At 27.2% G+C, this 24033-nt stretch overlaps 1 protein-coding gene across 1 annotated transcript; it reads left to right on the plus strand.

Annotated features, from left to right (window-relative positions):
- The first annotated feature begins 4469 nt into the window (after positions 1–4469).
- Positions 4470–13839, plus strand: LOC123291406. The gene is made up of 3 exons (XM_044871683.1): positions 4470–4500; positions 5508–5801; positions 12266–13839. Exons 1-3 carry the CDS (start codon positions 4470–4472, stop codon positions 13033–13035), a joined length of 1095 nt encoding a protein of 364 aa, XP_044727618.1. The 3' UTR covers positions 13036–13839.
- Positions 13840–24033: the final 10194 nt, after the last annotated feature.

Consider the following 24033-nt stretch of genomic DNA (forward strand, 5'->3'; position numbering starts at 1 on the left):
TATATCAAAAACTTATAAGTATGTAATCTTATAGAATCAAGTCGATTCACCATGGCCTTAATTTGGATAAAATAATGTTTATTGGGTCAGAATGTAAATTAAAATATGATAGATCTTTGCCAAAACATAGGCAAAGAGGGCTCTTTTACCCAATTTCAATATTTCTGTTCAAATAGATAAAAGCTAATTTTTTTCTTTATATAATAATTTTATTAGCCGTTTTTTAAGAAAATTAAATAGGATTTCATGATGTCGCTTACTATTTACAGAAAACAGAGATAATTTACATATCATCCCTGTTTATATATGAATTGAGCTTGTAAAAACAAATTTATTTTCTAATAAGAACTAAGAATGTAATAAAATAATAAATAAGAATATAGGACAAAAAACATAAAAAAAACACGCTTGTTGCTTGTTCTAAGTATATATGTATAGTATGGTTATCGGTAGTATAATAAATGTATATAACTGATGATGTCCTATGCATGGGTATGATATTAGAGAGTTATATACAAACATACATACATACTTATAGGTGAAGCTAATATAAGCGTGTAAAAATAAGGAAAAAGCTATACGATTGGTAGTAATTAAAGAAACAATTAAATAGAATATCTCTACATAAATACGACTTACAGCTTGCTATTTTGTTTTAGAATATTATAGTGATTTTAGAGTACCTATTTAAAAGAATAATTTAAATCATTCTAAACTTTAGCATGCATTGTTTTTAGTGTACGTTGAAAATGTTGTAAAAAACTTTTATGAGATTAACGTTTCAAAAGTAGTATGATTATCATATCTTAAGCCAATTGTTATTTCCACAACTACAAAACTTCTTTTACATGTAGACATTAAGAATTACAGTAATGTAATATTACGTCAATTTTTTTATCAACATTATAATTATTATTTCATGTATAAAAAAATATTTAATGGCAAAATATTATTAACCTAGTATTATTCTGCCAAAATCGCTGATAGCTAGGAATTAGTTGGTTAGCTATTAAACCCATAGAAAACATAAAAAATCGAGGGAAATTAATTTCATTCCTAGAATCTCAACCGTTTTTTAGGCATATGTTTAGTATTTTTATAAAATTTGTTACGAATAAAGTTATTATTTCTTATCTGAATCAATATTTAAATTTAGGAGATTGATTGACTGTATATGATTTCTTTTTAATTTTATAATTAGACCACGGTATTTTTATTTAAAAATTAATTTTGGTATAGGATATTGATATTCTATACCGTTTAGATTTTATTCCAATGAAAAAGTGTTTTTATTATATAATACCTTTTATTTTCGAAATTAAAATACATTCTTTAATGCTAGACAATTTAAACTATGTAAAATTATTATAAGAAATTAAGCAGACAATATATATAATAAATAAATAAAAAATATATCTCAATAAATGAAATGTTAACAAATACTTTGATCCTAAATATATTTTATTATCAACGATGTTCGTATTAAGCTGGGGATTACACTGTGCGAATCTACCAACTACTAATTATTCAAAAGCTATTCCAGTTTTAAGGTAGTACCAGCATGAAATCACTTTTCGACAGATTTGGCCGAATTTTTTTTCTCGGGTTTATAATAGCTTTATTTATGAATTCCTAAAATTTCATAATTTTTGACCGTTTAGATCGCAAGATATTTAAAGACAAAGTTCGCGATTTTGAGGGTCATGTCCCATTTAAAGCATGTAAAATGTCCGGTCTCTCCAACTATTTTTTATGATATTATTATATATTGAAGAAAAAGTAGAAAAAAATGTTTATACAATAAAATTCTAAAAAAAAAATTTACAAATTAATTTTCACTTTCGAGATATTAATTTTGACGTAAATTGATCGAAATTGGGACGTTGGCATAATTATTTCCCATTTTAAACGGTCAAAATTTCTGAAACTTTGGGAATTAATAGTAAGCATTATAAAATTCTTAAATTTAATTTTTCGTTAAATTCTGTCGAAAAAAAAATTGTACCATTGCTTTAACATAGAAACTGCAAATACCATGCTGGAAATACCTTAATACTAAAAATCGATTATGTTACATATACTGATTTTAATTGATGAATAAATAAAGTAAATTATTAAATGTTATTGTTTATTTTAATGTGGAAACTTTTATTGCCACTACAACATTTCTTTAAACACGCGAAAACCCTTTTTTCGATTCCTTGTTTTAGAAAATACAAAATCTACCTCTTTCCTGTTCGAAATTAGAAGAGTTTTACCAAAACATCGTAAAATAGAAGTTTTTCGGTTTGCAATTTATTGTATAAGGAAATTAACCTAATTGTGTTGGTTTCTCTAATTTATTATAAATAATCCAAGCACTTCAACAAGGATTATTATAAATAATTCAAGAAATTCAACACTTTCTACACAGGATATTTCAACAATTAACTCAGTTAATTGTTTGTTTTCACTGTATGTTTAGATATGAATTAGAAAACTTCAACAATTTCTTTGTCTCATAATAGGTCTCCTTAAACAAAATCAACAGTTTCTTTAATATAAGTAGTAATTAACATGACTACTTTAAAACGATGATAAGTGTTGTTTTGAACATGCGCTTTAAGTAAACGAAGGAAGTACCTTATATAAAAAAAGATGAAAAGTTTACATTTCCACACATGTAATATCTATATAACAATATGACCAAGATTATTAAGGAAACATTTGTCACATCTATTCTATCCACACACTTGTGTACAAAAAATTGGTTTTTTTTGACTAGGAGGCATTTGACTAGGCGCAAAATTTGAACAGCAAGACGGATTTGAATGCGGTTTTCTGCATTCGATACGTTAGAGCGTCAGAAAATTTTGTGAACTTAATTGATAAGAAATTATAAATATTCAATTTTCTTAAATGATATGCATTTTAAATTAACCGTAAATACTAAATTCACAATTCCGTTAATAGTGATGATATTCATGCTCAGCGACCACAAAAACCCTTGAGTGATTATATAACGAATTTCGAGAGGCGACGAGAATACCGTTCACTTTGGGCACCAGGTACCTCGGAGACCAATTCTGTCGCGATATTCGTGTTTGGAATCACTTGCATCACTATTAACCGAATTGTGAATTTACGGTCAATTTTTTTTTTCTTTTTAATTATACTGTATTTGCTACAACTTGGTCATTTATACAGTAATTATTTATAATTATTAAATTATTAATAAGTATATATAAAAATCACTCTATATAGTTATTTGCATTGTTAATTTGCTATAGGTTGTTCACTAGTTTTGTTTGGTGAAGACAAGTAAGTAGATTTTGAATTTTCTTGTGATCGTAAGAAAGAAAATCTTCGATAGTATTTGTTAATTTGACCTCATTATTTATTTCTTTTTGATTTATTTAACAGGTGAGTAAATTGTGCTCTACGGTGATGGGTTGATTGCAGGTTTGACATATTGGTTGTTGTGTCTCTTTCATTATGTATAAAATGTACGGTTAATTTAAAATGCAATAGGGTATTCCACTCTTTTTTGGAAAAGTACTTCAAAATGTTGATTTTGCTAATAAAAAGCCACCAAAAATTTTTTTCGGAAAAATACACACGCTTTCTTGCCAAAAAATTAAATTAAATTTTAAACCTTTTTTAAACTGTCAAAAACGCGGGCATCCAATTTGATGACGTAATATGGATATCACTGGTATCACTATACGAAATAACACAAATAAATTTGACAGATATATTCATAGACATCTGATTATAATAAATCTAAATACTTATTATCTATGTATATATTATACCCAACTGTCTACACTGAACTAACTGATGGTCTATGACTCATACCGCTATGACATCACAGCAGGGCTTACCCGCGTTTTAGGTCACGTGATATACAGTTTAAAAATTACGCATTAGTTTAAGAAAAACGTGCTTTTATGACCCTAAATCAGAATATTTAAGTATATTTTTACATAAATTTTAGCTTTTTTCAAATTTCATGATTTATTTTTGACTAATGATAATACCCTATTATAAAATGCATATTATTTATGCAAATTGCATATTTTTAATTTCTTATAAATCAATTTAAGTCACAAAGTTTCCTAAAGCTCTAACGAATCGAATGCAGAATAAAATAAAGCTTGTAAACTGAAAAGAAATAATTTTTTTTAATAATTGCAATAAAATCTTAATTTGGATTTATTTATTACCTATTTCAATATCAGTGCAGTTTTTGTTTGAAACATTTTGAGTTACTGATACTTAAAAGCATTCTGGCAGTTTAGATATGATACTACCAATATGAAAATTTGGTATAAAGGTATACACGTATAGATAAAACTAGGCTACTCTAAAAAATCAACCCAAGTTTTTTGTCCGTAAGTTTATCATATTTTAATAAATATGTTAATGAAAAACTAAACATATACGTTTTTCATAGATAGGCACATAGGTACGCCGGGTTACTCAAAATTATGTATTTATTACAACGAAATTATTTAGGAGGTACTAAAGCTTTCCATTTTTATCCAGTTTTCAAATAATTCGAGGAATATTGGGTATCCACTCGTACTCCGAAAATTTCCACTTTCTATATAAGGTATTTCAACAATTAAATCAGTCAATTGTTTGTTTTCAATTGTTTTAAACTTTAGAGAAAATTGACTCCCACTTTATTTAGGTTCTGAAGTGTCGTAATTTTCCTAATTTGATACGCTTCAAGGACTTTGGTTAAATTTGGAACATATTAGAAAGTTATACAAAGAAAGTAAATTTTGTGAAACTTTATTACCCGAAACATTTAACCCTACATTATTTTTAACTAAATTTCAACGGTTAATTTTTTGTCTATCAAGAAACATACCCATTAAAAAAAGCACTCCAAAATGTTACCATGTATCCCAGGCTCTGAAAATTAAATCGCATTGTTTACTTGATCTTTTAAAAATAATTTTGTAAGCTTTTGAATTAAATTATATCAGTTTGTGCGAAATATAGTACGTCTTGTTTTTTTGCGTACTTTAAAGTTTTTTGCCTAGATGTGTTATTATAAACATTATAAACGGTTTAGTTTACGTGTGCGTATAATTTTCACTATTCTTGTACTTACAGTGTGGAACATTTTTTTTGGAAAGCCTTCTACGCATGCGTAATGTATATATACCATTCGACCATCAAGTAATAGAGTCAGTAGTGGTTGGAAAATACATACATATTTGAAAATGTATTGATTGTTTTTTGTTTTCATCATAGAAAATATTATTATAGAAATAAAATTTTTCGAGGCTAGGAAAATCCAAGTGTTAAGCTTTTTTGTGATTAACCAAAGTTTTCATTTATTTCAAGCGCACAGAATGTAAAACATTCTTAAATTTTTAATACCGAAATCAAATCGAAATTTCGAACAACAAAAACAATTAAATAAAATTGTCTAAAAATAAAAAGAGAAAATAAAATAAAATAAAATAAAATGTTTAAAAAATTTAATAAAAATCAAAATAATTGTTTTTTAGTGTTAACAATAATTCTATTATCGAATTGTTCGATAAATTGTGAAATAATTTTTTGGAGTCATAATCATTTAGAAAATATTGCACCAAGTCCTTTAACAATTTTTAATAATGATTATTTTCATTTTATGTTAGATATTCTAAAACCAGAAAAGGTTATTGCATTTGTTGATAATACTTCCAATCATTCAACAATTGCAAAATTAAATTTACCAAAGTTTCGACAACTTGTTGAAAGTCGTATATCTGTTTATATACCAGAAAATTTACCAATACAATTGGATAGTTTTTCAACAGGTAAGTTTAAATTTAATTTTAATTGTAAATAAAAAATGCATGGCTAAAAAAGTTGTCACCATAACATTGTTTAATAATATCGAATATTAATAATTTTCCACCCTTTTTTTTAATTAGATTAATTATACTAATGAATTTATCAATAAATTATGTTTATTATTATACATGCAAGAAAAAAACGTGGGATGTATCAGGACGACCCTACAGGATATGTTAGGTAAATCCCATCGCAGACAATGTCATAATGTTACTTTATTTTAACTGTCTATGATAGAACAGAAATATAAAGCTCGGATACAACCAGCCTTTTTTTTATGAATATATTTGAAATTATTGTTGAGGTTACAAAACAATGCTCAGTACAATACAGACTGGCACTTGATGGCTTAATGAGAAGGTCGGACTGTTACTGTCTGGAATTTTGAGGTATTTCTTGAACCAAAATAGATAAATTAATAAAATGAAGTAAAGACAACAAGAAAATTAAATGAAGAAAGTGATAAGGACATATGCGATTTTTATAAATTCAACATATAATAATATATCACATAAACATTTTCATAGCCAACTAAATCAACGGTAGATCCAAGTCCTGGGGAAGTTTATCAGCCCTTACCAACCTTCCCTTCAAAATTTGAAACGTCCCAATATTTTCAAGCAATCATTTTTTTGGGAACGTCCTTAATGTGGCTCGCTTATATTCATCGTTGTGTAGCGTGATTTTTGATGTATTATATGGCCGTGACAATACCTCATACGCTATTTCTCTTCAAAAACTATTAATAAGTACTTCTTTTAAAGATCTTTAATTCGACCTTGTAAATGCCCTACGTATTACAGAGATATTTGAGTGGTATAATTTCTTTATAACTAGATTTATTTATTTATAAGAAAAGAAATGCACATTAATCCTGAAGCACACAGTTTATAAAACCGCCTACTATTATTCTTGTTAAAATATGATAATATATATAGGCAACTTTTATGGCATGGTAGATATAAAATTGCGTATAACGATCTAGACAATGTAAACATTGCAGTTATTTTATATTATATTTTATAATTTGTGTAGCTTTTTATAAGCATGATGTCGGTATTCTAGTATATGATGTATTGGACGTCGCTGTGTGTAATTATGTAATTATATTTAAAATATTAAAACGAAAGAGTGTGGTCGTGGGATCCCCGTTGGAAACGAATTTCCTTACGAAACCTGTACTAAAACAAATATAAATGTTAAATAAATACTTATATACAATTTTGTTAACTTATCTTTCTAAATCTGTATTATGCATGCAATCTGTTATTGATTGCTCAAATAAATAAAGCTGTAAAATAATTAATTATAATTATTTAGTGAATTTGGTTTAGATTGCTGAATAGTGAATTTGTTTGAGATTACGTGACGATTTGTACTAGTTTGTCACCAAGACAAACCGCGTTAAGGAACTTCGTTTCAAAAATTTAGGCAACCACCTAATAACATAATTTATTGCGAAAAACATTTTTCCACAATAGAATATTTTTTTAAAAATCGTGGGAGAGCAGTGTACCTGAATGAGCTTAATTTTAGGTAAGACTGTTCAAACTCTATTGATGGAAAATTTTCAATTGGTATTCTGCACAAAGATACTCTCAAATCATTTGGCCATTTTCAAAATAAGCACTCCAGGGGTATATAAGATATTCATATCAAAGAACCACAGGCTATACGCCGTCAGTTATTTTAAATTTACTTATTTGAGCTTTAGTTGGCGTTAAACAATATTACGACTACAAAACGTAGGTGGTCGTTTTAGAGTGAAAATTATTCAACCACCTACAATGATTCGATTGTAATTTAAATATCAATGAAACTGAGTAAACACGACATATTAATAATATTCATTTAAAAATCTAGCAGAAAACACTCAAGTGACATCAGTATATTATAGTTATTTACTTGGATCATATATTAGTAACCAAAGGTTAGTTACGATACTAGTGAAATTCGCAAAAAAAAAAAACGTTAATAATGCGTTATAATCCTACGCCTTTTAATTGTGAAGTCTTAGTCTCTCTTTTCCCACGCATACTGACAGAAAAGTGTTTCTTTCCTCACGGGCGTAGGTAAAATATTATAACCAGTACCTGGATGACCGAGCTTAACTCGGTATTTTTTTAATTAAAAAGGCACAAACACTAATATAATAACCATATAAATTGTCTCCACACAATTACCAATTTGAATGTCCCGGTAATGTACTTAATTTCGTCGCCAATAGATGTCAGGAAGTCATATTTTGCAGTGAAAGTTTCAGTTTTTCCTGAACAACGGAACCAAAAACCCCCTGTTTACTAATTTTCATGAATATCGTTGCAGCCGTTATACGTATATATACAAGAATTGCTCGTTTAACTTTAAAAGATAAATTTTAAATTGATTATTTTTGAAACATTTTTTGAATTAAGTTTGTGCGATACATGAGCGTTATTAAAATTCTAATCTGTTTTCGGTTTATACACAAGCAAGTAGGATAAAGTAGGTTATAATATACTGGATTCATAAAAACGCTTACAAAATCCTTAAAAATTTGAAGTGCTTCCATTTTGAGAAAAACCGTTTCGATCTATATCTCCTTAACCGTGTACTTTAGACTTAAAACTGAAATAGTTATTATTGTAGATCATTAAAAAACTCCTGTAATTTAGTGCATTATGGGCAAGTGTTTAACGGGCTTCACTATTAACTGTATTATTACCAGGTATTTTGTATAGAGGTAAAACCTATGAATACATTATTTATATAGGCAACTTTAATGACGTTTTAGTTATTATTTAGCATAAAATAAAGTTAGAACATGTATAGAATTTATGGAAATATGGAAGTTTCTTATTATAATGAACATTCAGAGAGAAAGGCTTTCATCTCGTTTAAAGAGCAACTAAAACAGCGATGATATGCCAGTTCAGTTTCTAAGTTATTCGAGAAGCAGAGTAAAAAACTTCAATGAGCCGACTTATATAAGATAGCCGAAAAATTTTAATTTTCGCACTTAAAGAATGGGCTTACCCAGACAATTTTACCCACATGCTTGAATAAGCAAAACAAATAGAGTATGTTTTCGTGTTTGAATGGTTCATTTAATCCATTTTTGTGTGTTTTTTGTTTATTATTAAATTTTGTACTTGTAAAAGCATTAATGTAATAAAGTAATGTACAACACATTTATATTATTATTCTAATCTAATTTAAAACTAGAATAATACTTTTGAGTTTATATATTAACAATAGACAGCAGCTTTAACCTCATTTCCGATTTAGTAATGGATAAATTGTACATATTCATGCTAACTAGGAAACGGATTTTTATGTTTTACATGTTTCCATTCCTTTAATAATGAGCACAAACCTTTGGTATACTTTAAAGTTTCATGATTTCAATTATTTTGAAATTCATTAGTGATTGAAACGAAGTTCATAGATTCGTAGAATTGAGAAGAAGCTTGAAATTCCGAAAAAGTCAAAATATGAGCTTGACAATTTTCTATTGACGTACAATAAGAATAATTCAATACTCTGTTAAGAGACCTTCGAACGACTGTGATCGTTGGTGAAATATTTGATTAGATAATTTTACCATTGTTCGATTTTTCACAGTTATAAATGTATTTTATAGATTTTTCCGATTTATATTTTTTTGGCTGTTCGAAAAGATCGATATAAATCATCACAAAATCATTGTGTTGATAAATTAATAATGTTTATCTAATAATGTTTACATATTTATTTTTCTTCACCCCATTTCCATACTTTATGGTAACGAACTTATTCACTGGCCTCGAAGCATTAGATTTGGAAAGAGCTGAGTTTCAATACTATATCAGCCTTCAATTGTATTAGATGTGTTGCAAGCACACTTAAAATTCTCGTTGGGAGCTTTTAATAAACTTTTAAAATATCTTCACAAATGATATATTTCGTTAACAATTCGTCCGCATATATATATTATTTTTAAAGACCCGTGCAGCTATATGCAGCTTCATAATTATCGCAAAACGTATTCGTTGGCATACTGAAAGCATTCTTATTTAGCCATTTGAGAAAAAAATTTTAAAAGTGGTATTTCATATTTTTTACGTAGAATTTCACAAGTTACGAAATTTTGATCGCTATTCTGAGAAATGCGAAAAGTGTATTGAGGAGTACTACTATACTTGAGGGGTAAAAATGGAAATCGCCATTTACATAGTACTGAAGCAAAAAATTATTCATGACTTATTATATTATAGTATCAAAGATGACAGGTCTTTCATTTATAATTTCTTTCATTTTAAAGTTAACTCTCTTCAAGTCGACTGAACTTGATTAGAATTCATTTATTTAAATTTTAATTCAATTTCTGAGGAAACATTTATTTTAATTTAAAGTTGTCCATCAAATTAACAGACTTTTTCTGAATGATATCCTATGTCGTATTTTATTCGCTAAAATCAACAAGTACAAATTGTTATCACACCAAAACAGTAGTTTTCATAGGCTAATGATATCGAGATTCTTTGACACAGAATAAGTAGGTATAATATATTTCAAAATCACGATAGACACCACCAAAAAAAACTTTTCCATATAATTTGTGTCGGGATATGTGGTGTGATACCCTATTATGACTATGACGGAGACATAATGTTTAAACTAAAATTTCATGTGTGATAATTTAATTATCTGTTCAAAATATCAAGTTTCTAGACACACAATGAATATAACACGATATATACCTTTCTATGTACAGCTAGTTTAAATTTTCTATTTAGCATGAGATTTTTTTTTGTACTAAAAACTCGGTCAAGTGATGAAATAAAAAAATGGTTTTTAGAAAAACGAGTGTCATGTATTATCAGTTGAAACTCTCTGGAGATTGTCATTTATGTACACAATTGTACAGTGTTAGAAAATAAATGAAGCTTTTTATTTGTTTCAAAATGGAAAAGTCTCTCTAGAGAGTTTTCTAAAATAAATAAACTACGGTTTTATTTCAAGTTATAAAATAATAGTTTTTTAAATTGAATTGAAATCATGTAACTAATGCCACGTCAATATTTATAGACACAATGAGTATGAGTTTTGTATTAATTATATTTAGTGATTGTTATAGATCAAATCAATAAACAAATACCATGGCCACACAATATAGGGGAAAAATTCTGAAATTTTGCAAAATTGTAATGGATTGAAAATCATTTCCATTTTCCTTAAAATTTTGCATAATTTTTCAATCCTTTAGAGAAATTCCAGAAATTTTCGTTGATGTATTATGTTGTCGATTACTTTCGGCATTTCCTCATTTATGTAACAATGCTATTAAATAAATAATTTCATATTTAACAAGTGAAAACAAACAATTGACTGAATTAATTGAAGAGTTTAGTGGATGAAGATGTTATGAGACAATTAAGTGGAATCGAGATAATCAGCTGTAAAGTTTTTAACTTGCATAACAAGTTATATGCAAGACATAACAACTTCATCCACTGAAAATAGCTTTATTTGAAAGCTTAGCGAAAACGGGAAACATGCTGTGTTTAAAGGAGAGCATAACATGTTCATCCACATGAAAATCTCGATTTCCTCAAAAATGTCACTTAACATGTTCATCCACTAAGCTCTTCAATTGTTAAAATACGATGTACAGAGTTGATTACTTTATCACATTACACATACATATTAAATGCCACACATACATAACTGATATTCCCATATAATACATACTATACAATTTGCGCTAATTTGCGTCCTCATGGGCAAACGTTTTTACGAAAAAATATTTCAAACAAAAGTTGTTTATTTTTTGATAAGGAACATTTTCTACATTTAAACTTTGTTTTCTATTTCTAACGGTTTACAAGATGAGTCCTACGGACCCAAGACTTAATTAACCGATTATTAATTTTTAAGCAAGACAAACTTGGAACTAAACTTAGTAAACCTTGATATATTCCATATACATAGTATTTGCCGACCATATGAAAAGAATAGCTTTGAATTATTTGATATTTTATATGATATACTAGCAGATACCCGTACGCTTTGCTGGACAATATCAACTTTAAAAAAAATTGCCTTGGATTGCCCAATGTTTTTGAAAATAAAATTAAGCGCATGATACTCGCTGAATGTTTATGAAAAATTTGAAGTAGGTTGGACCAAGAAATCAGGTTGTGTCATACTAACTTTGCCTCCCTTTTTTCACTTCCTTATGGGTAGAACCTCTGAATCGGCAAACCATTTAGCCAAGAGGATTTTGTTAGACTTGATCGAGGCTTAGGAAACGATTGAAATAACAACTTCGATGACTCAACTTTGATGCTTTCGTGAAGCTTTCCATTTCCTACTTGAGATTGTAGCTCAATCAAATTAATTTATTTCTTAGTCGTTATGACATTTTCAAGTTGAAATGAAATTTACGTTCTTTGTCTTTTTTCAGTTTATGTGGATGGTACAGACGCAGAAAAAGATCATCAAATTGCTGATAAATATTTAAAATTATTAAATGAATACAATGCTGACAATATCTTGGCAATATTAATAAAAAATAATTATGCCTTAGAAAAACACAATATTGTACGACGTGCAGTACGTAATAACAAATTACCCGATTATGGACCAGGAATTTATTATGCAAAAGAAAAAGCAATGCTTTATAGTAGTTTATATCCGGTATTACGTTTAAGTGAAAATGATACCGAAAATGTATATACTTTAAAAAAGGCTGCGTTAGTTACAGCGGATAAACGAGATCAAATAACTCGTTTAATAATTACCTTCTCATTAGAAGAAGCCGAAAAAGTTGTTTTGAGATTTCGTTTTCTTACCACAAGTAATGGTTATTGGTCATTACAAATTGTGGAACTACAAGATACTAACCATAAAGATTGGACATTAAGTACTACACAAGATATATCAGCTGCACGTGGATTTTCATTTCATTGTAGTGGTTTAACAGTGTTTCGAAATGGGACTACTACATTAACTTTAACAAATATTCAAGTACAACCGGCTCCAATAGCGAAACAACGTTTTAATGATGCGTATGATTGTGTGAACTTTACAACAATTCCAATATGGTCTGGATTATTGGTAACAGCTATATTAGGTGTGGCATTATCCTTTGCTATTATTGCAATATCAAATATACGAACAATGGATCGATTTGACGATCCCAAAGGGAAACCGTTAACGATAAGTGTTGATTAAGAAAAAGTATATGTTTTTTATTAACGCAACAAATTTTAAATTAGCTCGATTATTTGTGTTGTTTTTTGTTTTCAGTGAATTCGATTCTCTTAAAAAATAATTGTAAGCCATCATTCTTTTACATTGGGCTAGTCAATCGGAGTATTAATAATAATTACAATGATAATAATAATAATAATGGGGTCTAACCTCCCTTTTTTAGACATATATACGTCTGTAAAAGTGGTCACCCACATCATTATTTTTAATCTACATTTGTTTTAAATTGCATTGGAATTTATACAAATAATTAAATTTATGACGTGGGCTTAGTTCTTATACAAGCGACGACTTTGTGATTAATTTACCGCCCCATTAATTATAATTGATTGGACTGCCGGATTCCAAACTGCAACCTTCCAGCCACTGAGCCAATTAGAACATTAGATTCTTACTCTATTTCCATTGTACCTTTAAGGAAAGGAAGTTTGGCATTCATAGACAAGCGGCCGTGCTCTATCTGGTTTTGATTTTAAATCTGCTTTCGAAAAATTAAGATTGATAAAAGAAAGTGATTTTGAATGAAAACTATTTGTTTTGTATTATTTAAATTACTACAAAATAAAAGGTCTTTCTCGAAAAAGTGAGTAAAAAATACGAACCCATATTCGTAGGTACGGGTATTTAGCCAATTTGCCACTTACGTACCTACGTTAGCACGACTTCTGTTTTCAATGACTTTTTTAAAACACAAAAACAATCGGTCATGGTAAGCCTTCAATTTTCTTTATTATTGAATTTCTCTTCAACAATGACAAAAGTTTTCTCCTTTTATTATTTGGGCTTAGTTTGGAATCGGTATTTACAAATGATCAATTCTCAAGGCTGTTGTTTTTATCTAATTCTAGAATAACTATTTTCATTCATCCGAAACATGTATTAAATTATCGTTTAGTTATTACAAAATCATCACAATTAACTAATTCAATGTAAAAATGGCTGAATTATTATAAGTAATTGGATAGATTCAAAAAGAATATTAAAAAAATTGTATATTTTCAAAAAAGACAGAAAGGCTAATATTATTCGATGTAAATTCGATTTGAATCTTTTCGATAAAATGAAAATATCGTTCTGATTAAAGCAATATTTATATACTTAATGTTAGTGTTAAAAAATATCAACTAATTAAAAAAAAAATTAAAAGGAAATTAAAAAAAAAAGTTTAAAAAACCGTTAAAAGCTTAAAAATCATTTTTAAAAAATTTACTAAGAACATTTAATAAATATTTTTTAATTATTTGGATATCAAATAAAAGCTCATTTTCTATCGAAAATTAACATTTTGCAAAACATATAATTTTCGTTGGGAAATTAGAAAGGTTTAATAAAAATTAAAGTTATATTTGCTAAATAGATTTTACTTTTGATATTAATAGTTCAGTAGTATTGTTTCTTTTACAATGCAAAAAGTGCTATGATTATTATTTCAAGATACATTCCAACTGCTCAACTCGAACTTCGACACACCTGCGCTTAATTACAATGTTGGTAAAAGTACTTCAATAATTAAAATTTGAAAAGTTGTATTCCTGCTACACAACTTTTATAAACAGTGACTGTCAAAAATTAGAGTCAAATTACGCGGAAAATAACTTCTCTTTTATCATGCTATGCAATATTTTTTGTATCGAATATTTTTTCATTTAAAGCCAAAAATAGTCAAGTGTCCAATGTGCTATTGCCTTTCTAAATTACCTTTCATGTTTTTTCAACGCACTCAATATATTCGTTTACTTAGCATTAGTTACAAAATCCATGAAAATCAAATTTAAATCATTGATTTTTAATCAACTTTAAACAAAAGGCTTTTAATAAGTTTAACAATTTCCCTACGCCAACATTAACATTAATAATTATTTTTACAAGCTACACAAGAAAATTGTTTATGTCGATAACACAAAGAGTCTTTACTAGTGCAAAACTAAAAATAAACAAGTAAACTAACAGCTTCTATACAAGGAGTCGAAAAATTTTGCATTAGTTTTCTACTCTATTTTTTGAAAAGTTTTCTAATCGGAAGCGGGCATCTCACAAAGACCTCTTTTAACTTAAATTTCAGGATTTTTGAAAATTTGAATGTCCGTAAACGATAAGAGATAGAGAAATGTTAAAATTCGAAAGTTATTATTTCTTAATTAACAATCAACTTTTAAAGGAAATATTTTTTCGTAAATTTTATAATATCGGTGTATATCAAATTCTAAAATCTATAGGTATTTATTTTTTCTTTTGATTTCCATCGATTCGAACTCGAACATTTTTCTAATGAAAGATGTTGATCTTTTTAAAAAATAAACTTTGTTATATAAAATTTTCTTCTATTTCTCATTATTACCAAAAATTAAATGTACCTATCACACCTATTTTCATCTAAATATAAGTAGACAGATTTTTGCTTTCCATTTCTGCCAAATTAATTAGTTTAAGGAAAAAAATTTGTCTTCAATAAAAGTTTGTTGTTTTATAAAGAATAACTTTCTAATTTAAACATTTACAGGTGTAGATAATTTTTAACGAGCTGTGAGTTGCCAAACGGAACGCAAGGGAAGCTAAATAAAAACAAGCAAAATTTTTTTGTTTTTAAAATAAAGACAGCCTTGTAGTCCAATATCGTATACTTAGAATTTCCCATCAAAGAGTTGATCTTCCAACATACTTGCCTGAAAACTAAAATTAATTTGTTCGAACATTATAGATTCGACTTTCGAAACATCTACATATTATTAATTTTTAAGTGGGAAAACCAAACTACAGCTTTAAAGGGCTAGCCAATTAAATCCATTTCCATAAATTTGAGACTTGAAACAGTATAAATAAAATGATTTCGCTTTTTGCAATATGTTTACTTTAATTGTAATAATTCTACTGGATTAGATTTTAAATAGATTTTACTTTGAATTCTTATTTTCAATTAAAAAAAAAAAAGAAAGAAATATTTATGTTGTTTTACATTTTGAGACATTGATTTACAAAACAAAGGAATTTTTCACAATTTGTTTTTACGCACAATCTAAAAAAATCAAATTTTTCCATTTTATTTTTGTTACTATAATGAATGAAAAGAAAGTGTTTTGTGCATTTTTGTTAATTATATATTGTATTATATTATATTTATTCATAATAGAATGCTGGTATTCAATTAAAATATTCGGTCAAGCGTGATACATTCTTTAAACAGAGTGAGGTGTCATAAATCTTTTTAAGAATAAATGTAAAACAGGCTATTATTTGCATAAATAAATGTATTAATAAGAAAAAAGGTTTTAATTTAGTGAAAATTAAAATGTTCAAATTGATTTTACATTTACAAAGATTCCCATCTATACAATAAAGAGTCCGTGTTGTTAAATTTAAGTTTAAGTTTCAAATGTATTTTTTTAAATCTTTTCACAAAAAAACTAATAGTCATACCCGTAGATCAGAAATCCAAATTTAAAAACCATTGCGATTATTTCCATTGCGATGTGTTCTTTATGCCTTGTTGGGAACGTCTTCGATAGTGGAGCATTCTTCTTCGGGGTATAATCGCAAAATTGATGGATATGCGTTTTTTTAAATATTTTACCAGGCAGATAACAAATCAATTTGTCGGACATGAAACGGGATATTTGTTATCAGATAACTTGAAAATTGTAATTGTAACTTGAAAATTGAGTGTCAAGATCTGAAGAGATAAGAGAACACCTAGTAAAAGAGAAATTTATTTTGTAAGACGTACCCAATAGCTAACAAAGAACAAGTATACGAACACATATTTTCTAATACTATTCTAATACTAGTTGTTCTTATAAAAAAAGTAGAAACACCATCGAAGTTGCCAACATTTATCTACAACATCCCAAAAAAGTATAAATGCCTGGAAAAATAATTTTTTTTTTATTTAAAAACTATTGTTTTTTCAATTAAAATAGAATAAATATAGAACAAAGGATCGTTCGTTATTTCTGATAAACTAAATAATTTACTCGGTGTCTCAAAAGTGTGTTTTATTCATTAAGCAAACATGCACAAAAAATCTTTACATTTATTTAAAAAAATATTCTAAATGAAAATGGACATGTATTTTGAAAAATAATTCTAAAAATATATGTTATATTAAAAAATTATATTTAAAAAATATATATATATATATATAAATAAATTTATTTAGAAAAACTTGTGAGGCAATATTTAAATGATAAAACATGCGCAGTGCACATAATCACCTATACTAAATATTATACTCACACGTGGAAATTTTTATTAATAAAATTCTTACAAAGTGTATCTGAATATGGCAAATAAATTGAATAAATTAGATCCAGAAAAATTGATATGGAAAAAATAGATCTGGAAAAAATAGACCCGAAAAAATAGACCAAAAATATATCCAAATTGTTTTTCATAAACATATAAAGAAAATAGATCCGGAAAAATATGTGTGTGTCTGTGTGTTTTTCTGTCAGTGTCATCGTAGCGCCTAAACGGATAAACCGATTTTAATTAAAATCAATTCAGTTTGGAAAAAGCATGGAATATAATTTTAACATATAAATAATTACTATTGAAATGAATGGTCAAATAAACTTGGCTTAATTCATTTCGAAAAGTGAAATAGTAAAATAATTAGGTAATTCAAAACAATAATTCAAAAAAAACGAGGTCAACTCAAATATTTCAATTTCAAATAAAATATTTCCAAAAATTTGTCCCAAATAATGATAGCTCTCTAAGTATCTTTTCATCTCATTTGATGTCCTTGACCATTACTTTGATTTTGATTTAAGAAGGAGTGTTATAAATTTAAAGTGTCTATCTGTGCGTCTGTGTGTTTCTCAGTGGCATCGTTTTCTAAGTTTCCAAAAATCGGTTTACAAGAATTAAATCGCATTTGTCGAGGGTTTTTTAAATTTTGTAAATTTCACTTGCTTAGCTTTATTTATGATCATATAATAAGATACATTTTGTAAGAGAAGTTAATCAAACAATGAATCCTTATCCTTGTAAATATTTTCACAAAATTGTATAAAAAAAATTAAATAATATTTCTTATATTAGAATTTAATATTCCTAAAATTTTCCTGGAATTGCTGCATGATTTATTCTCTATTTCATATGCCAAAAAAGTAACAAAAAAAAAGTTTTAAACGCTTACCATACTCAGTATCCCATATTATATAAATATTATTCGAATTAAAAGATAATGTTAAGGATATTTATAAAATTACAAAGGGAGCAAAGCTCAAAAATTATATCATTTTTTAAATATATTAAAAACATTGCTATTTTTTGAGCTTATACTGTAAAAAAACATATCATTATATAATTTTTTAAGAAAAAACCATGTACCTACCTACATTTATTAAAATATATATGAAAATCCTTCTTAAAGACTTTTTTCAGTAGTAAAGAAAATTAAACTTTAGCCAAAAAATATTACATATCATAAAATTTACAATTTGTAGACAATTTAACATATTTTTTACTCAATATTTTGGCCAGTAAACAAAAGAAAATAAACTTAATTTTATTCATTAAAGTTTATGAATCTTAAAATCTGTGATGACGGGAATTAAACCTTAAAATTTCCTAAGATTCGCAAGAGTCGGCAATTTAAACAGTCGATTTTTTTAAATGATTTTGTAAAAACTTTCTAGAATGTCTAATTCTCAAATATTAGTAAAATTGTTACATGAGTAACCAGTAAAATAAATAATTGTCGACTCTTCATCCATAGATAAATATTTAGTTAATATATTTTTATAAAAAAAATATTTTTATTTATTATACCAAGTGTATGAGTTTAAATGTTCAATAATCTAGACGGTGATAAGGTACGCCAAAACAAGCGAATTTCGAGGAACGTGTCGAATTTGGGCTAACTCTGTTAGGATTACGAACAAAATATTCCGATGAAAAATTTTTGGTTTTTTTATGAGAAACATTTTTCTATTTATATATTTATAATTTATTAGTAAGGTTTTGCTCTATCTCTAACAGCTTCTTACATTTAGTGATTTAGAGACAGTTTTGCTCTTCCTTCAACAGTTCTTTAACCATTTTGTTGTATTTCTTATAGCCTGTTAAAGTTAGTCCAAAGTTTTAAATACGAAAAAAGTTTTTCGTAAGAATATCAAAAACTTGGAATAAAAAAAGAATAAGAATATTTCGATTTTAGCTTCGAAAGAGAGCGTTGGTTGTGGTTTTGGTGTATCTTATCATCTTCTAGATTATTGGCCATTTATTCTGATGCCTCCTTATAATATAGCCAGCCAAATCGTAACACTCAATAACTGTAATAGCTTACGATTAACAGAAACGATTCGTTATTTGTATATTAGCCTGAATATTAGGAATCCTAGTATTCCTCTTCTTTTAAATATGGGTACGAAAACCTAGAAAGCGTAAAGTTTTTAATTAAAAATGACTATATTAAATTATGGGGCTTTTTTTTGGTATATCCACGCTTTTCTCGTTCTACCTATGTAAAATTTTAAGGACGTTACTTTTATGGACGTTACACATGAAAGTTGTCATTTTTAAAGAGTTTTTCTGAGAGATGAAAATTTTTACTTTCTTTTTAAGTTTTCAAACTTTGTTTTAAATCATACAAAAATATCCATTTCTGGTAATTTTTTATGTCTCAAGTACCAAGTTGTATCCATATGGATGTCTAATCTAAAAAAAAGAATTATTTTAAAGTTTTTGTGTCAATCGTAAGATAAACAAGTTATTGAATATTTCCAATTTTTTAGGACAAAGTATTTAAAATACACTGCAATTTAATAAAAACTCAATTTTAATTTGCAATTTGGATCATGTAAGGAAGAGGCTATTATAATCATTCTCTGGGAACATAACTTTAGTTGTGGCACAACTTTTGTTCACTAAAATATTGTCAAAATATTAAAATCTCTATTTAAAAAAAAAAAAACACTACTTAAATTCTAATATAAAAACTTCGAAGGTATAATATGAAATATTCATATTTATAAAATTCTGGTAAAGAATGATCCAATTTATACAAAGATCATTTTCGTCTCATTTCAAAGAAAAAGTTTTATAAGCTCATTTATAATAAAAAGCTTCCGTTTGGTTTTGTATTACTGTATAACATAATTTAACAGCTCGAATTTATATTCAAAATAGGATAGTTACTCCACTAGAGAAAACAAAATTCAATCATATTTTATTTTTCGTATTTTGATACAGTTTTATTAAAAGTTCCTTTTTTTTTATTCAAAAATTCAATTTTAGGGTTCCGCCATCAAAGATGAAAAGACAGAACCCTTATAATTACGTTATGTCTGTCTGTGGTATTATCTCAAATCTTTACCATTTCTAGTTCAATATTAATAAATTGCATACCGGATAAAAGAGAGAATAAAGAAGAATAAAAGTTTTCTATTCTGCTCAAATGAACACAGCGCTGAATACGGAGACCCAAAACTTCAAAAAATTGTGCTTTTCTCTAACTTTCCAGCCATTATATAGATAACTGAAAAATTGTCAATAGTAGTTCTAAGTAAATACTTTCAACAAAATTATTTCGAATGTATTTCGTTAAATGGAGGCGGAAGGTGGCTTAGATAAAGATTTTGCGTCGCCATATAGGTATTATTTCAAATATTTGGAATTATATGTTATGGATTTAACACAAGAAACAGTAATACATACGGGTGCTGGTGTTGAAATAAAAAATGAAAATGTTTCCTAGATGGCAATTTTAATGCTATTATTTTAAAAATAAAATTACAGATAACTATTACTAACGTACGCCTGCGAAACTTGCACAACAAGTGCGTAGCACGAGTTGGACGACCGGTGAAGTACGTTAATAATGCATTACCACACGTATATCGTACAAAACTTTATCTACGCCTCTAAAATTTGAAAATAAACGATAAATATTATTTAAAATTTGTCATGGCTTATTGAGAAAAAGAGAAAATGAGACAAGTTATTATGGTAACTGAATTCAATACCGCCCTAGTGCGGGAATATATGAATTATCGCACTGGGACGGTAATGAACTATTTTGCCCACGCACTATGAGTGCGAAACGTACTTCTTTTCTCACGGGTGGAGATAAACCATATTTTTCCAATTGAAATATAAGAGATTGGTATTGGGATTGGCTTAGTTTCTAGTATTCTATTTTAAAACGTACCGAGATCTTGCCTTTACAAAGATTGAACCTCAGACAGACAACTCTTATGCATGTACTAGACTCACTTGATCCATTTCTTTTCCATTATCGTTCATTTTTGTATTTTATAAAATTTATAATTATCACTTTTTCCAACATTTTTATTTTACATCATAAGAGCCATATAGTGAAACTTTTTGTTTGAAAAGTTATTGTGGAAAGAAAAATTCTACATAAATATTTGTAAATATTTAAAAAAAAAAAAACAAAAGAAAAATGACTGCGATATTTTAAATTAACCTGTTGTATTATTAATTTATTATTATTATATTAACAACAATGATGTTCTCTTTGCTAAAAAATAAATAAATTATTTATATTACTTACTATAAAAATCAAAAGAAATGTATCAAAGCATTGCATTTAAAAAATATTTTGTTACAAAAATAGAAAATTCAAAAATTTTTACAAAAATACCACAAAATTCAAGCAACATAAAACCTTTAAAAATGTTGAAATTACAAAATAATAGATTTTTTTAATTTAGAAGAAAAGACTATACAATGGCTTGCTTAATCATATAAAAAAAATTTTTTTTTTCAATAATTGAGAAGTGACGTTATCTGCTTTTTCTAATATCAGCAAAAAATGGTAATAGATTGGAAATTGAATAAAGAAATATTATGAATCGTCCCTGTGTTTAGATAAAATGAAGAACCTTAAAATTATTTGTTCTTAATCGTCTTTTGTACAATCTTCTTTGATTTCCGGACTTCCGGCTTTTCGAAGCCAACTGCAAATTGTCTTTACCTTCAACTAACTTTCCAGATTTTTTCTTGTTGTAAAATAGTATTGGTTGACTTTTTTTATTAGTTGTTAATTGGATCCTTGCCTTAATTTTATCGCTCTGTAAATTATCTGAATTATCGGTCTATTTTTTAGAAACTCATAGCTCCAATATTTGAATTTCAATAATTTTGTTTTACGGTATTTAGAAATAATACCGCGTATCTTCCTGGCACACATACCATAGTAATTGTTTCTCGGAAAACGTATGAAGTATGAGTATGATCATCTTCAAATTTTATAGGCGGATATTCAGATATTTTGCGTATAGGAAGTTTTAAAAAAGTGGAATAAAGTGTATGAAATATGGCAATTAAATGGTCTTCAGTTTTGTCGAGATAAAAAATGACCTGCAGTTAAGAATGTACTATAAAATACTCGATTTTAAACAGGTCAGGCAAAATTACGGAAAATGTTCATTTTCCGATTTTTGAGGTGTAAGGAAGTGAGAAAATGAAATAAACGAAATTTTTTTGTGGGTCCTGAAGGGGATATATTTTAACAAATTGCATAATTGAAGACATTTTAAAGTATTTTTGACTGGAATATTTTTATTTATATAAGATGAACTTTAGTGCCCAGGTGGAAATCCAAATGGAAATTTGATAATACACCACAATTAACGTTATTTCAGGGAGCTATAAAGTGGCCCTCTTAAAATTACCTTTTTTGTAGAACTACCCATATCGATAAAACCAAACTACAATTGAAATCAATAAACTAATACTTTTTATAACTGTGTATTCACTTACGGTCTACTCTGTAAGTACTAGATGTATTACCAACATTTTATAAATCCAATTTAATCAAACAGTTTTTTATTTTTTGTTAATTTTTCAAGGAATACAAATTTTTGAATTTTCTAAAAATCAGTCATATTAAAATACAGTTTATATTCATATATACACCTAAAAAATTCGGTAACAAAGTTTCAAGTATGCAGTTTGAGTATACGATTCACTGTATTTTATTTATTATAAAAAATAGTACCTATAAACATATCATCAACTTTAAACAACCTTTGAACTTAATATTTAAAAATTGTATTTAATTACCGAAAAAAATTATATATTTAAAACAAAAAATATAAAATAAAAATTTACGCTTTTAAAAAGTAACTTTATTTTTATTATCAATAAGTTCCTTGTTTCTTTAAGAATAAGTTACCCACTCCAATTTTTAAAACCATAACTATGCTCATTTCAAGTCGTATTTGATTCGATTACAAAAAGAAGTTTTGTGTATTCTGCTCCAAAATCAGAAGAATAATTTTACATTTGCTGGCGAAAAATTTTACATTTGTATTTTATTTTTCTGGCGTTTTAAAATAATACTATGTGACTGAGGTAGTTCCGTTACAAACCGTTAAATTCAGATTGTTTTCCAAGTAAAAGTTAAAAGTAACGATCTGCAAAAAATTTGATTTAACTTATGTAAAAAACAATATGATTTAACTAAGAAACAAATATAATTAATATAAAACCCTTTATGAAGCTCTCTTACTGACTAAATGTATAAATTTGAATCTACATAAATTCTACCAAGTTTCTAGATATGATAGAAAGATGTATTTGACTCCAACGTGAAGTTCTTTAAAACGGGCATAGTTGGAAAAAATTTTTTTCAATTTTTTCAATGCAGACTCCTGAAAAATGAAAAAATGCCCCCCAAAATTACTTTCTTCATGTCTATATAAATGCTTGAAAGATGAGGCTCTTTACATTCGACGCGAAATAAAGTCAAAATAACAGAATACTTATGAAATTTTTATAACAACCCCCACCCCCTCTCCATAATAAGAAAAAACAACACCAAAACTGTTTTTCTTCTATACCCAATTGCATTCGATGTTAAATTCTTTAAAACTTATGGCAAGACAGAAAACTTAAAAATTTTCATTGTAATTACCCCTCCAAAAATCATTCCCTCAAAATCCTTTAATAAGTAGCCCCTAGCATATACCTAATTGTAGGGCTTGCGTA

Source organism: Chrysoperla carnea, chromosome 1 (assembly GCF_905475395.1).
Source record: "Chrysoperla carnea chromosome 1, inChrCarn1.1, whole genome shotgun sequence".
NCBI lineage: Eukaryota > Metazoa > Arthropoda > Insecta > Neuroptera > Chrysopidae > Chrysoperla > Chrysoperla carnea.

Excerpts from the sequence above, each read along its gene's own strand:
- LOC123291406 (XM_044871683.1), top strand. The coding sequence starts at position 4,470 with ATGTATTTATTACAACGAAATTATTTAGGAG. Across the intron at positions 4,501-5,507 it reads ACAACGAAATTATTTAGGAG|TGTTAACAATAATTCTATTA; the intron begins GTACTAAAGCTT and ends ATTGTTTTTTAG. Across the intron at positions 5,802-12,265 it reads ATTGGATAGTTTTTCAACAG|TTTATGTGGATGGTACAGAC; the intron begins GTAAGTTTAAAT and ends GTCTTTTTTCAG.